This window comes from Leiobunum rupestre, chromosome 10 (genome assembly GCF_980474605.1).
Source record: "Leiobunum rupestre chromosome 10, qqLeiRupe1.1.hap1, whole genome shotgun sequence".
In the NCBI taxonomy this organism is placed as follows: domain Eukaryota; kingdom Metazoa; phylum Arthropoda; class Arachnida; order Opiliones; family Sclerosomatidae; genus Leiobunum; species Leiobunum rupestre.
Window position 1 is genome coordinate 41,425,451 of NC_143393.1, and position 16,416 is coordinate 41,441,866.

The 16,416-nt window shown below is 36.6% G+C and overlaps 1 protein-coding gene across 1 annotated transcript; it reads left to right on the forward strand.

Annotated features, from left to right (window-relative positions):
- The first annotated feature begins 5,354 nt into the window (after window positions 1-5,354).
- On the forward strand, window positions 5,355-13,249 carry LOC149925894 (uncharacterized). The gene is made up of 4 exons (XM_090161814.1): window positions 5,355-5,451; window positions 5,951-6,346; window positions 8,199-8,592; window positions 13,117-13,249. The coding sequence occupies exons 1-4, from the start codon at window positions 5,355-5,357 to the stop codon at window positions 13,247-13,249; spliced, it is 1,020 nt and encodes a 339-aa protein (XP_090017940.1).
- The last annotated feature ends 3,167 nt before the right edge of the window (window positions 13,250-16,416 follow it).

Sequence of the window (16,416 nt, forward strand, 5' to 3'; positions counted from 1 at the left end):
TTTTTTAAATTAATTACAGTGTCATAATTTCAATGCGTCGTACTTACGAGTGATTATATTACGTATGGTCGTACTTACGAGTGGTTATGTTACGTATGGTCGTACTTACGAGTGGTTATGTTACGTATGGTCGTACTTACGAGTGGTTATGTTACGTATGGTCGTACTTACGAGTGGTTATGTTACGTATGGTCGTACTTACGAGTGGTTATGTTACGTATGGTCGTACTTACGAGTGATTATGTTACGTATGGTCGTATTGACTTGTGATTATGTTAATATATGTTGATACGTATATTAATATTTGATATTTACAAACTGTATACCCTTCCGTGTGCGTTGGTCCGTATCAAACCTTCTCAACCTCGCTATACGGCAGAAATAATTGAATGATTTAGCGCGAAGTGCGGCATATCCTAGAACCGAGAGCGGGAGAGTTGGGTGGAGGAGAGTTTGCCAATTCCAATAAGCCAACAGTCGCTAGATCGCCAAACTACGCGGGAGGCTCGCGCCAGATATAATATTAGGTATGTTTAAGTCCGCGTTCGCCAGCGAGCCTGAAACAATAGCCGCGCCATTCCCTTATAACCGCATTATGTCAACGACCGTCGCGAAGACGTCAAAGGCGTCATCCCTCCGCCAAACAATGATTGGGAGTCGGTCATGCCCCATCGCATTCAACGCGAGATCCGCAATTCTGAAGGTGGGGCCGACATCCCAGCCCCTTTTAGCGTACAATCGAAAAGGATGTGGAAGCTATATAAATAAACGGACCTTGAATCTATCGAATTTAGTTTTCTCGGGATGGTTGGATCGATGGTTCAGATTTTGTTTTGACTTTTTCAGTTTGAAGTAAAGTTACTTTTAATATTAAATGTCGTGAATGACAACAGATACGTCAAAGGTTGGTCGACTTTTTCCCCGTTTATAGTCTTGGGAATTGAAGAAAAGCTTAAGTATTATATGAGAAATAAGTCATAGACGGAGTGGTTAACACTTTCACCTCGCAGCAAGAGGAGCCGGGTTCAATCCCAGCTTGTGACACAGGGTGAAAACTCGGAACAACTCCTTCCGCGTTGAGTTTACAAGTTCTCTCCCCGCTGGTTTAAGGGGTTTTCTCCGAGTTCTTCGGTTTCGGATTTCCCCTTCCATAAAAGCTTGTAGAGGTTAAGGGTAACAGCGAATGTAGGGAGCTGTTGGCTTGCAGGGCTTGCCGCCACCCTCCTACGCTTTGTAACTCGGCCACCTGAATTCATGGCTTTAAAAGTCGCTCGATGATTTGGGCCTAGGGTGGTGCCTTGGGTATTAGCCTAGCTGATTATTATTATTATTATTATTATACGATTTGGGTTATATGTAATGACGGGTTAGGGAAAACGGTCTGTGCCGGGTAACGCTCAGTCTACAAGTTAATATTAAACAGGTTAAGCTACTCTTTCGAAAACGTTAACGGGGGAACTGGAAATAAAGCTCCGTGTATGTCTACAAAAATTTCGTCTACACGTTTTCGAAGGGTTCGCTTAACCCATCGAAGTATTTGAGTATTTATAGGGAATATAACATCATTCTGGTATTTAATAATAATGAAATATAATAATTAGCTATCCCAGGTAGCAAAAACACGTGTATTTATAGTGGAATTTTCGTGTTTTTCGCGGATAATACGTGTTTGAAAATTACATACGTGTAGAACACGTGGAATTTAGGGTTAATAGCTCACGAAATACAGTTCGTGTAATTTAACATGTGATCTCCGGGTGTCTTAAAGGTTTTTAACTCACGATGGTTTTTTGGTGTGAATTTACACGTGGCCTGAAGGTGTTTTTTAAATGTTCAGTTACACGAAAATCGGTTTGTGTAATTTCACACGTGATCTTCGCGTGTTTTAAAGGTTTTTAACTCACGATGGTTTTTTAATGTTGATTTACACGTGGCCTGAAGGTGTTTTTTAAATGTTCAATTACACGAAAGTCGGTTCGTGTAATTTCACACGTGATCTCCGCGTGTTTTAAAGGTTTTTAACTCACGATGGTTTTTTGGTGTTAATTTACACGTGGCCTGATGGTGTTTTTTAAATGATCAATTACACGACACAAATTATTTTTGACTTTTGATAAAAATGTCTTAACGTTGGAATTCAACGGAAGCCCGAGCGTAAAAGATGTCTGCTGAATAGCGACCGCCATGCAATAATTGGTGAAGAATTTCACTATAAGTTGCAATGAACTGCTCACATATAGGGCACTCTGAATGTTTATTAGTTATACTGATATCGGCAAATTTCCGATGATAGCCAGAGTTCTTACACAGCATTGATGAGCCTCAAAAGGGGCGAAACTAGTCTACTTATGGAATGTTTGGCCTAAAAAATTTTACTTTTGCATGTTTATTGAAAAATTCATTTCATTAAAAAATCATTTGGAAATATGGTTTTATTCGAAAGTTTATAAATAATATTGGACATAAAATTTATTAATCGTATTTAATATTTAATTTTAGGCGAGTGTGTTAAATTTTTTAAAATGAAAGAGTTGTGGGTGTTTTTAATTAACAATAACGCAATATTTTCATTTATGAATGTAGGATAATTACTAGGGTTCAAGAATGGAAGTTCTATGTTCGTTCAATGTTACTACGGTGGTTGAACACGTACAATTAAAGGTGTTATACAGGAACAAAGTATGTGTTCGAACACGTGTATTGAATGGTGCCCTAAACTTAAATTACCGGTGTTAAAACACGTGGACGATCAGTTTAAACACATAAAAATGGGTGTGTAAGCACGTGCATGGTTCGTTTTTAAACACGTGCATGGTACGTATTTACACACGTAGCGATTGTTGAATTTACACGTGGACGGTCAGTTGATGCACACGTGGATGGTCGGTGTATGCACACATGCGAAAAACGTTATCAAATCGTGCTGTAACACGTGTTTGAGGGTGACAGGCTCGCCGTTTTCCCCACGTGAACTCCACACGTGTACCGCACTAACATATTACTCGTGTTTAACACGTGGTTTTGCTACCTGGGATACCATATAAGTTTATAATTATGTTTACACAATTATAAACTTATGGCTATACTAATCCCCAAGGTACCACCTTAGGCCCAAGTCATCTAGCGATTTTTAAAGGCTTTAATTCGGGTGGCCAGGTTACAATGCGTAGGAGGCTGGTGGTGTCGCCCTGACCATGGGCGTAGTAGTTTGCCCATGCCCTGACCAAAGGGTTCCAATAACATCCGCTCCCTCCTTTGACTTTGTACATTTTCGGCGCTACTTAGTGGTAATCGCTACAATTGTTGGGGTCTTGCACAAAGGTAATATTTTCCTAATAATGCATCTGTTCTAGAGCTCTGCGTAACTGATAAATTAACTGACAAAATTTCGATTAATCGTAAATATTTTGGTTAACTGTTTATCTATAGATATTATCAATAGATAAACAACGATTTAACCTTCCAAAAATAATTTATATTTTCGGATAATTGTAGGTTATGGATAAAAATAAAAGTGGTTCATTTTTAACCAAACGCCGAGCTCTATTCTGTTCGAGAGTAAAGAACTTCATTTTGAGAAAAAATTAAAATTTATTACTTTTAAAGCAGATTTTAAATAATTTTACCAGCTCCTAGCTTAAAGGGCCACAAAATAATTTAAAATAACTCTGTCCAAATTTTGGCATGCTATACGGCCAATCAAATTAAGGCTATTTTTTGCGGCCTTAAAAAAACCAGTCACCTACACATTACTAAAGGTTTATAATAACCAAGGACAGTAGATACAGGGACGACAAAGCAGGGGAAAAAATTGGATTTTAAACATCTTCATATTCACGGGGAGTTAGATGTAAACAAACCGCGGCCATTGTTAAGACGTGGTTCACCATGGACAGTATTATTGTAGTTAGTTTTTACCATTTTGATGTTAAATTAAAAATAAAACTACGAGCGTAAATAAAAAAATGCCCATTTGTTTTGAACACTTAAACCTCGTCAAGAACCGCTAAAATTGGGTGACCGCCATTTTTTTGTTTACAACTAACTCTCCTTGCGTTTAGGTCGTTTTAGGTGATATATTCCAACAGAGGCCGCCAATACACTTTCTCGTCCCTGTATCTACTGTCCTTGTAATAACCTTCAGCATGAACCGATCAAAGCAACTGAGAACACACATGTAATTTTATATTTTTTAATAATATTTTAAAAATAATGTTTACTATAGTTATCATTAAAAATTACAACAGTAATATAATTAAATTGAATTATTTTAATATAAATCATTATACTTAACATATAATTAACAATATTTTTTTAATTAAACTTTGAGATTGTTTAATTTAAATACATGAATACATGTATTTAAAAATTAATTTAAAAAAAGACATTTGTGGTTGCCTTTCATTAAACAGAGGGCGTCACGAAATGTTTAGTACGCGAGGCGTTAAAAATAAGTAGTAGATCACGTCACCACACCCCAATGCTATGTTTGTTAGTTCCACCTATATTAACAAAAAAGAGTTGAAAAGAATTACCAATTGGAGCTTAAAGGGCCACAGACTCATTTACATTTTGAGGGTGGAGCTCTACGTAATGAGTTGTTTTAAGAAGCGAGAAGGTATGCCTAAGTCACGTGACGGGATGGGAGGATCTACCTGAAATTAAGTCTTGATTTTTCAAACGATTCAGTGTTCCTTGAATTTTGGATTTTTTTTTATATATTTTTCCCTCGATTTGTATTCGCGCATGCACTGAGAATATTTTTAAATGATCGCTCATTATTTGGTCGTATTTCGGTCTGTTAAAACCATTGAGTTGGGAATAAATAGAGTTACAACTAAATCTGGCTAGCGCGGGACCAATTTCGTTCCATAAGGAGACTTAATCAACTTTATCGTTCTACCGTGGCGGCATCTGTCTCTAGTGGTGGAAACTATATTGCAATGGAATTTTTTCGCGAATCTGATGCGAAATTGAAATGTATGATTACTCGTAACAAACAAACCTTCGAAGTTGTTTAAAAATAATTTTTTTTTGTCAACACGATCCTTTGTAACTCAAGTTACGGTGAGTTAGCTAATAATTATTTATTTTTAGCCATATAACTTTACAAAATATAGATGGCGCTACCGCCTAATTATAAAGATGAATTTCGCACAGTCTTATCAGAACAGGTCCCGCGTAACCATGGCAACCGAAATCGTTATTGTAATTCTAGCAGTAATATTCCCAATTCAATGGTTAAAACGCGAAAATACTTCTAATATTAATGACAAACCCCTTGCAGAGCCAAAGATTCAAAGAAATACGTCGAAGTAAGTTAACGTTACACCGCTCAAATAAGATCGTCTCCAATGATCGCATCAAATCTGAAATCCAGGCTGTGTTTAGCGGGCCTGCTGCTCATTAGCCAACTTGCAGGGGCGGAAAACTGGAGAATGCCATTTCCAGGTAAAAGAATCCGTTTTCTTGCGAAATTATCGGAACGAAATAGCCATAATACATTCTCTTTCACCTCTTATTTATTTCTAGTGTTGTAAGTCGGAAAAGTTTCCGGAAAATGACCTAAGCCTTTTTCCGGAAAATCTTTCGTATTTTTCCGAAAACAATTAAAAAAAGTTTTCATTCCATGATTAGTCTAATATATTGTTTGCAAATTTAAATAAAGCGGCATTTTCGCCAAATTTTTTCGAATCTAAACCTCTAGACTAGTTTAAATTGATTAACAATGTAACACTATTCATGTTTTGTAGTATGTTTACTGATATTAGACGTTTTATATCGATAAAAAGTTAAAAACGTTAAAAACCCTTAAAAGTAATTTCAATTTTTTATTTTTCCAATTTGCGGAAATTTTATTTTTCTGGAAAATTAACAACTCTATTTATTTCCTTTTCATTTTTAACCCTTCGATTATTCCGGGACCATAAAAACACCTCTCAACAAACAGTTCGTCGACATTCTGCAAACAGCAGCGCGTCGTTGGAAACGGAGCGAGGAGACGACGACCTGAGAAGGCAAGGCATGGCGAACGGCCCTTTCACTCAACAACAAAACCCTCAATTCGGACCAACGGGGCACGTGGCGCCATCTTTCGAGAAGTACGAGAATTACGGCTTGAACTTCTTCCCGCCTCCTGGGGCGGCGATGTTTCCTCCGCCGCCGCCAGAGGTCGTTCTACAAGGAGGCGATTTCCCGGATCAAGGTGGAGAGGCGGCATACGGGGAGGCCGCTAATTCTAAACCCGGCTACTTGGTCCCTCTGTTGGTGGGGGCCGGAATTAAGAAGGCTATCGTTTCCGTCGCGGCGCCTTTGGCCGTGCTGGGAATCGTCGGGAAACTGATAGGTAAAGCCAAATCAATCGATAGAAGGCTCGTAGGCGATTAAGGCGCTTTCGGCGGGAGTCAGCGGGGGTGCGAAGGCCCACCCCAGCTGGATTTGAACGGCTCAAATGATTTCGTTTTAGTCGGCAGTCGCTTAGAGAAAGGAGAAAGGACGTATGCTATTGAGAACGAGGGAGTTTATTTCCCTATTTAATTGGTGACTCCCAGTTTTTCCAATCTCGTTTTGGCTTAATCGTCCGTTATATTGGTATATTCCCATTCGACCGAAATAATTTCAAAATATAGCCCATTCGGCTGGTTGCGATTCATTGCGATTTTATATTGTAAATACATTTTTAAATAGTTTTTCTGTATGGAGACAATATTTAGGTTAGGTTGGGTTAGGTTAGGTTAGGTTGGGTTAGGTTGTGTTAGGTTAGGTTGGGTTAGGTTAGGTTAAGTTAATATTTGGTTGGACAATACTCGGTACGATATGGCTAAATAATAATAATAATAATAATAATAATCAGCTATGCTAATACCCAAGGCACCACCTTTGGCCCAAGTTATCGAGCGATTTTTAAAGCCATTAATTCAGGTGGCCGGGTCAGTGGCGTAGACAAGGGGGGGATTCCGGGTCCAGACCCCCCTTGAGCCTTCCTTTTATTGTACTAAATTTCCACCCCCTTCTCGACCCCCATCTTAACATTCACATACTTCGACCCCCCGCCGGGACGAATTTCTGGCTACGCCACTGGGCTAGTCATCTAGTAACTTTTAATGTAATTAATTCAGGTGGGGGATAGCAAGAATGGGGTTGGGGTGGCGCGCCAATACTTAGCGTACTATACCATTTTGATAAGGTTACTTATTCGATGTATTATAAAAATAAGAACAACGTAAAAATTTATGAGTTTAAACCGCATAATTGGGCTTTTTTCGATCGAATGAGACTCAATGTTAATCGCTTTCGATCGAATGGGATTTCGGTCGAATGGGAACAAACCGTTATGTTGAGAAACTAAAAAATCTGGTCTGTGGCGTACCCGCAATGCAGGAGGGCCATATAGCTTCCGGGGGCCCCTAAATTCCTATCAAATAATATGCTAGATACCGACTAAAACCTAGGACTGTGCGAATACTCAAACATCATCGAGTATTCGGCCTTTTTTGACGTCGAGTACTCGAACTCGACCTTGAATAAGTAATTGGAGAATACTCGTCGATTACCGAGTACCTAAAAATTGCATAGTTGGGTACCCGATTACTCGAATAAGCTGCTCTCTAAACTCGTCGAGTATTAGTTTTTCTATCCTCGTTGCTTCCAAGTTCAAAGAGGGGTTTTTACAACTTTTTGGGAAAAATTGTGGAAACTGTGGTTCATTTAAATTAAAGGAATATTTTTCAGCATTGAAAGTTACTTTATACTCCTTTTAAATTTAATTTGGCAATTACTTGAATAAAACCAACTCCTAATCAAGTACTCGATAATACGATTGGTTAAAAATATTACTCGAGGTTTTTTTTAGTTACTAAGGGTCATATTCCAAAAATTAAAAAATTTTAAATTTGGAAAAACAATTGGGTAAAATCGATAAAATTGGGGTAATTGATTTTACCCATTTTTATCTATTTTTCCCTAATTTTATCGATTTTGGCAAAGGGCACTTTAAGATACATGAAGGTCTACTCAACCCCCAAGTTTGAAAAACATCGTTGAGAAAAAGCCCTCGGGATGTCTCCTTGTCAGTACTTCCCAAATATTAACTGTTCACCTGAATAAATTCTTGATATTTCTGATTCCCCGGGGCAAATATAATATAATAGTTCCTTTATGATAAAAGTGGAGATAAGATGGTTTTTCTGTTCATGCAGGCGGCGGCGCTTTGGGCCTCGGAGGAGCGTCTTTGTTGGGCAGCGGAGGTTTGGGCAGCTTGGGGGGGTTGGTCGGCAGCGGACCTCTCTCTACCGTCCTGACGTCCAGCGCGTCCGGCAAGAGAAGGAGGCGAAGGAGGGAGGCCACTGACCACTCGGACGACAAAAGTGACCGGACACCCTTGACCTCCGGTCGATTACGAGCCATCGAAGTCGCCAGCAGATACTTGACCGATATCGGCTACGGAGGAAACTTGTACGATGACCTCAGCTTGACCTACATGGGTTGCGCCGGACTACTGGACAAAAACAATCATTGCTTGGAGAGATTGGCCTGCGAATACAACGCCCACAAAAACCAAATCACCAGCAACGAAGCCCAAGTCACGGCCATGTAAGACCAAATTTTCTTTTTCACCGAATCATCCGTAGAAGGAATTTGACCAAAAATGTCGAAGCTAGTTTTCCGCCCAAAACAGTTCGGATAAAATTTGCGTTATCTGTACCGAATTTATAATTACGATAGATCTTTGAGGTATCACATTATCCTCATTTACGCTGAGATATTATCAGTTGATATGGGTCCAATTGCAAACCAAATAGTTAAAACCCGAAACTAATCCGAATTGATTGTAAACCGAAAATTCAAATCCTTTCGAAATTTTAATTTACGTTTATTTTGATTTTGATTTTGCTAAAAAATGTAGAGCATAGCGCCTATTTGATTTGTGTCGGCGGCGGCGTTTTGCGAAAATTATCCGGCGGCGGTATGGCGCGCCAATTTTTCAAAGATCTTGGGCCCTCGATGGCGTTGATTTTTTTACAGCGGCGGCGGCGGCACGAAGTTGCAAAGGTTTACCCCCCCCCCCCCCCCATTTTGAAAATTTGGAAAAAAAGAATCCAAAACTTTTTGAAGGGAAAAAACAGTTACGTAGAAAATCTAAAAAAAAAAAACACACAAATCGGCGGTGGGATAAAAATTTATCGGCGGCGCACCTAAAAGTATATTATTCGGCGGCGGCGATTTGGCGCCAGAGAAAATATCGGCGAGGGCGGCGTTGTATCGGCGGCGCTAAACGTATATACTAAACGTCGAAGTTAGGTAAGCCGGGAGTAGTGGCTCACTCCTGTAATCCCAAGCGTCTGGGAGGCAGAATTTGTGGGTGGCCGTGTGAGGACGACCACCAATCCCCCAACGGGTGGTCGGAATACTTCCGCCACGGGTGTCCTCACCCCTGTCCCCACGTATCCCCCCGTTGGCGTGGCCTTCACACATATCTCGCCCTGATTATTCAAATGGACGAGAGGACTGAATTGTCCCACCCGTTACAATCGACTAAAAAAAAAAGAAGTTAGGTAACTGTTCCCAAATTGTCCCCTCTATAAGAGGGAGTTGGAACTTGCTACGTACCGGCTATGTGGAGCCTTCTGAGTGACACCTCCAGTCCTCCACTACCGGTACCCTCACTTCAGCTTTTACACTAACCCTTACTTCTTCTCATTTTATTTCTATTCCTTTACTCTAGATTCCCCATTTGAACCTTGGTTCTTCCAACCCTCACCTTTTCAGCCTTTTCGGCTCTCTTTACTGTCATTCTTTTCTGCATTCTTCCATATGCCGTTTTATTGCACTTCTCCTTTCATTAAATTATAACTCCTGTAGTTTGGATATTTTTATATACCGTGGAGCGGGAGTATGATACAGACACCTAACTGTTCAGCTATAACCGAATCTGCTGAGATGAATTATAGCATATCAGTTCAGATCGGTTACGTGAGATAATGACTCAGATTCAATTGAAAATCAGATTATTGGATGAGGGAAATAACACGCTGATATCACCGTTGGAAGCTACTGAGAAATTTGATTTTTAAATCGGTATTTATCCTATGGAGTGGAATTTAAACATTATGCATAATTAGACTAACAATTTTAAGTAATACATTTTAAGTGCATTAAAGGTAATATAAGTCGCTAGATGAATTGGGCCTAAGATGGTGCCTTGGTTATTAGCCTACATTATTATTTATTTATTTTTATTTATATTTTGATAATCACCTAGATGAATCTCATGAGATATACAGGGTGTAAGTAAAAAAGCTATCCATTGCTAATAACTCAAAATGTGTATTAACTACGAATTGGAAATTTTCGGGACATATGGAACGTGCAAAGGGTAACTTAACAACGGAAATTTTCATGACCTTGAACCATGTCTTCAAGGTCATTCAAAATTTATCCCGAGAACCATTAACGGTACGAAGTTGGTCTCAATTAGAAAAGTTTTCCCCGTCACATTTTAAGTCTAAACAGCTTTGACCGTACCTAATTTTACGAATAACAAGTCGATAAACTTTAGACAAAACAAGAAGATCGTGATGAAAATAATGTACCAGAGACCAGGTTGAAGGGCTAATAACTCGAAATGTATTCATTCTAGAGTATCAAAATTTGCTAGACATAGTCATCTGGTCTTTAGAATTTTTAAACTCCGATGACCTTGAATTCTTCGTTCAAGGTCATTCAAAGTTTATCTCGTGAACCAATGGATTTCGAAAAATTGTTCCGATTTAAAAAGTTTTAATCATGCTGGTTTGCATCGGGTTAAAAACATTTACACTTAAAATTTTAATTTGCACCATTTTTAAATTGGAACCATTTCACTAAATCATTGGTTCTCGAGATAAACTTTCAATGACCTTGAAATATGAGTTGAAGGTCATCCGAGTTTATAAATTCTAGCAAATTTTGATACTCTGGTACTTTTCGAGTTATTAGCCCTTCAACCTGGTCTCTGACCAGTACATTATTTTGATAACAACCTTCTTGTTTTGTCTAAAATCCCTCGACTTGTTATTGGTGTAATTAGGTATGATGAAAGCTATTTAGACCTAAAATTTGACGAGGAACCCGTTTCTAATTGAAACCCACTTTGCATCTCTAAGGATTCTCGAGATAAATTTTGAATGACCTTGAAGACGTGGTTCAAGGTCATTAAAATATACCAAGAACGATAACACACTGCTCAGTCCAAGTCAGAGCTTGGCGAGAATGTCAGTGTGGAAAAAAGTTCGGTCAGGAAATTAGCATTTTATTTACACTTATACATGTATGTTACTTATGTTTATACTTAGGTAGAATGATTAACGAGGAGACTACCCGAGGTGATAATCACTGATTTGGTTGAAACTAGGTGGGTATGTAAACCTTATGGTAACATGAAATTTCACCAAGGAAAAAGTTGCAATGGCCATTAGTTTTGCCATGGCAACCGAAAATGTTTTTGACAACACAGTCTGTATATTGTCCCATTGAAAATAACAATTGATTAATTTTAACATATTTTGATCAAATTGACCAAAATTCATCAAAATATCATATAATTCATTTTATTTGTCAATTTTGATTTGATCTATTTTTTTTGGTTTTGTAATTTGAAATTTTTATAAAATTTTTCACAGGGGGTACCCTTAGAAGTGCTCAGATTCCCACGTTATTTTCAATGAGAAAATTTACATACTGTGTTGTCAAAAACATTTTCGGTTACCATGGCAAAACTAATGTCCATTGCAACTTTTCCCTTGGTGAAATTTCATGTTACCATAAGGTCTACATACCCACCTAGTTTCAACCAAATCGGTGATTATCACCTCGGGTAGTCTCCTCGTAAGTTTGAGTTCCTGCTGCAATCCCCCGCTTTGTCTGTCCCTCCCCTTAAAAGTGATATCCATCCTACAGCATAAATAAATACATACTTGTTATTAATCTAGCATAAGTAACGTAATAAACATAAGTATGACACTTCCTTTTCCCCCAATGCAAATTTAGATAGTAAGTTTCGCCAATGACAACGTAAACCATTTCGTACCGACGGACTGACAACTCTCCGCGAACTCCTAGTATTTGGAGGAAGCCAGTAAAATCGCCGACGGTCCGCCGGCACCCTTGCAATGCTTTCAAAAGTGTAAATAACGCTTACTTTAGGAAAATAATGATGAATTAAGATCAAAATAAATATTATCAACAAACCTAAACCCGTGTACTGTGAGAAAACTCGGAACTATACTCCTATTGCATTGAGCTTGCAAGTTCTCTCCCCACTGGTTTAAGGGGTTTTCCCCCGAGATCTTCGGTTTCCCCTTCCACAAAAACTTGTTGAGGTTAACGGTAATAGTTAGTGTAGAGAGCTGTTGGATCGCGTGGCATGAAGGGCTTGCCACCATCCTCCTACGCATTATAACCCGGCCACCTGAATTAATGGCTTTAAAAGTCGCTTGATGACTTAGGCCTAAGGTGGTGCCAAGGGTATTAGCCTAGATAATTATTATTACGCTCGTACAGACTTGGAATTAGCGGGAGTCTTGGGGCCAATGGCTCTTAATAAAAATCAGTGGGCTCTTAAAATAAATCATTCGAACGGGGGTGGCGGGCCACCGGGGCTCTCAATTTAATTAAAAAATATTTATTAAACATTTTACGGAAATTTCTGGAACATATTGATTTGTACGCCGTTTTTGAAACTCTGTTTTCCTACCCTATACGAGAGCGGGATCTAGCGTTACAAATGATTATGTGTGATATTATAATATACTTTGCTTGTTTGAAAGTTAATAAATGTTATGTAAGTAACGTAACCAATTTTTATTTTCCTATTTTCCCTACCTAATTTTAAATTTTTTTCCCTAATCCCCCCCCCCCCCGCTTGGGCCAGTGGCTCTCAATAAAAATAAACTTAAGGGGGGTCGGGGATGAGTTTCCGGTTCGCAAAATTCCTATTTCGCCATCACTCAACGACAGACTATCATTAACCGTATTCGTTCTGTGCCATACTTATGTTTTTAATGTTACTTGTGATATAGCCGTGAAAGATTTTCAATTTTATTGTGTGGAAATTAGCATTTTATTCATTTACCTTAGGATACTTCGAAGTATTTTGGACAATCCGAAGATGGACAATTCCTCGAAGGGCAACATCAGAAGAGCGGCTAAATGGGGCGCCAATTACGGACTGTGTCACATCTTCTATTGCGAAAAGATCCACGAACGTTGATTGAAGAACATTTCCGCTTAGGACAGTATTACTTAAAAACCTAACCTACAAACTCGACCATTATATTTGTACCTGTATTAAAACATATTTTCATAAAAAATACTCATTAATTTATTTATTGGGCAAGGTTAAATCAAAGAGAATATAACTACGTACCCTAGATTCGAAATCAAGCTCCTTGCACGTATCGCAGGTTCTTACTGATTTCTCGGCTGAAGTCGGAAAAAACCATTGAGTTGGGAATATTAATCTAGAGATCCAATCAAATCTGCTCCCCGCGAAACAAGTTTTTGAAAATTACGAATGTGTCGTCTCCTCTAAAATGGCGAGAAAACGTTATCATATGACCCGTGGAGCCATCCATTATTTTTGAAAAACCAAATCTTTTTGCCAGAAAACGCGTCTTATTTGAACTAACCATCGAGAGATAGACGGCGCCACGGGTAGAATGATAACGTTTTCTCGTCATTTGGGAGCAGACGACAGTATTCTTATTTTTTAAAAACTTGTTTCGCGAAATACTGAAATCCGTTTCGATTGGACCTCTGGATTAATATTCCCAACTCAATGGAAAAAACTGCCTCCATCGAGCTGGCAGGGCTACCGACATCTAGTTAAATCGTACAGTTTTAGTGAAAATTGCGCCGTGGTTTTTGACTCGCGGTTTTCAAGATAACAGATATTTTTGCATTATATTGTTTCAAAACCATAATGGATCATGCCTGTAGCTCTAAAAATGTTTCTAAACGAAAGAAAACTAAAGGTGAGTAATATAATCTTGGGATATCTATTGAAATTGCTTATTTCTCACCCTGCTATGGAGCCCGATTTTTCCGACTTCCGGCGCGAACTCAGTAAAAGCCTCACGAGAAAACGCGCTATCGAGAAACGCCGAGATTTCGAATCTAGGGTACGTAGTTATACTATCCATGGAAGAAAAAGTTTTCTTCCATGTACTATCTTTGGTTAAATGGTTAGTACGAGGGCTCCCACCTCTAGATCATCCATTGAATTACATCTGCCTTCCGCGAAACCAATTTTTCAAAATTGAGAACTCTATCATTTGTCGGTGGCGCCATCCGCTGTTAGGAGTGGGAACTATATCCTATACAATTTTTAGTATTGTACTAATGTGCTTTGAAAGTGATAGATGGCGCCACCACATAATGATAGAGTTGACGGCTGATTGCGCCGACTCGAAATTTGTAGAATTTGTTTCGCGAAACCACAACTCCCGAACGCGCCGATGTCATTCTAACGGTACTATTCCCAATTCAATGAGATCATCTCATTAGATAATTTGCCATGCTAATATTTTTACGGTGAGGATGGACATGCGATGACGAGATCCTTCTTTGGACAATATTACATTAAATTAGTTGAATAATCTAGATACTATATTTATCTTCGTCGAGTACCCTACTTTACCAAAATGATACTAAAATACTTTATCACATTTGGAAAAAAAGTTAATTAAGTTTGTTTTTGATTTAGTTTCAAATACTGGTTTAAATTCATGAAAATGCATAGGGTAATAGCAATTCATATATAATTATTATCTATAGCAAATCATGGGTAACATTCTATGATGTAATTATTTAACTATAAAATTTATTTTTATTTTTTAAAAGCATTTTTATAGTAGATTTATAAAAAACTAAATTACGCGCCTTTTTCATCAGAATAAAAAAATTACTTAAGCGTGAAGTTTTCTTTATAAAAGGGCGTTGGATTATTTATTCCGAGTTTGTTTATTCCTCCGCCAGGATTCGCCTCAATGCAAATTAAATAAAAATAAGGATTAATTGGCGGAGCAAGCCAACAATGAAAAGGTCATTTTTCATTAACTAAGTCGCAACAATTGCCAAAAATAATACAGAACATTCTATTCAAAACTTTATTCTTTCATAATTTTGAAACAATACTGCATCCAATTACTCGGATAACAATAGAAAATGCTCGGTTGCTGACCACTTAGAAATAAAGCTTTGCTTTTTAATAAAGCTCCAATTAAAAACTAATATAAATTAAATTACGCAAAATAAAAGGAATATAAATAAAATATCTAAATGTAAAAATTAATTTACAATACAAATATCAAAAAAATCTATGTAAAATATAAAAATTTAAATAAAAAAAGGTAAATATAAAAAAATAAAATATATAAATTAAAATATAAATACTTGGACGTAAAAATGAAATATAGAAATTGAAATATAAAAATTTAAACAAAAAAATTAAATATAAAAATTTAAACAAAAAATTAAATATAAAAATTTAAACAAAAAAATTAAATATAAAAATTTAAACAAAAAATTAAAATATAAAAATGATAAATATAAAAAATGATAAACATAAAAAATGATAAATATAAAAAATAAATAAAAATTTAAATATAAAAATGATGAAAAAATTAAATATAAAAATGGTAAAAAAAATTAAATATAAAAATGATAAATAAAAATTTAAATATAAAAATTATAAATAAAAATTTAAATATAAAAATTTGAATATAAAAATTTTAATAAAATATTTAATGCATAAAATGTTAATTAAAAATTTAAATATAAAAAGGTAAATATAAAAAATGATATAAAATTTCAATATAAAAATTTAAATAAAAAAAGTTAAATATAAAAAGTTAAATATAAAAATTTAAATATAAAAAATTTAAATATAAAAATTTAAATATAAAAAGTTAAATATAAAAATTTAAATATAAAAATTTAAATATAAAAATTTAAATATAAAAATTTAAATATAAAAATTTAAATATAAAAAATTTAAATATAAAAATTTAAGTATAAAAATTTAAATATAAAAAGTTAAATATAATAATTTATGAAATAGTTCTGTTAATAGGAATTTAGAATATAAATTTTACAATAAAATAAAAATTCTTCCTAAATTACGTTCTAAAACGCCGTAGTCTCGTTCAAGAACAAAAAACATGAATGACAAATTTAAACAGTACAGATTATATCCCAACATGCTAAGACATAAAAATGAACTTACCGATTTTGTGATGTCCCAAAGACCCTATTCCGTCGAATTGGGTCCTCATCCCCAGATTTATCACAAGCAGCAATCTCAATAAGACGTCAACTACAAAGTGGATAAATATCAACGGCGAAAATCGACTTAAGACACTGGACGATTAATCTAAG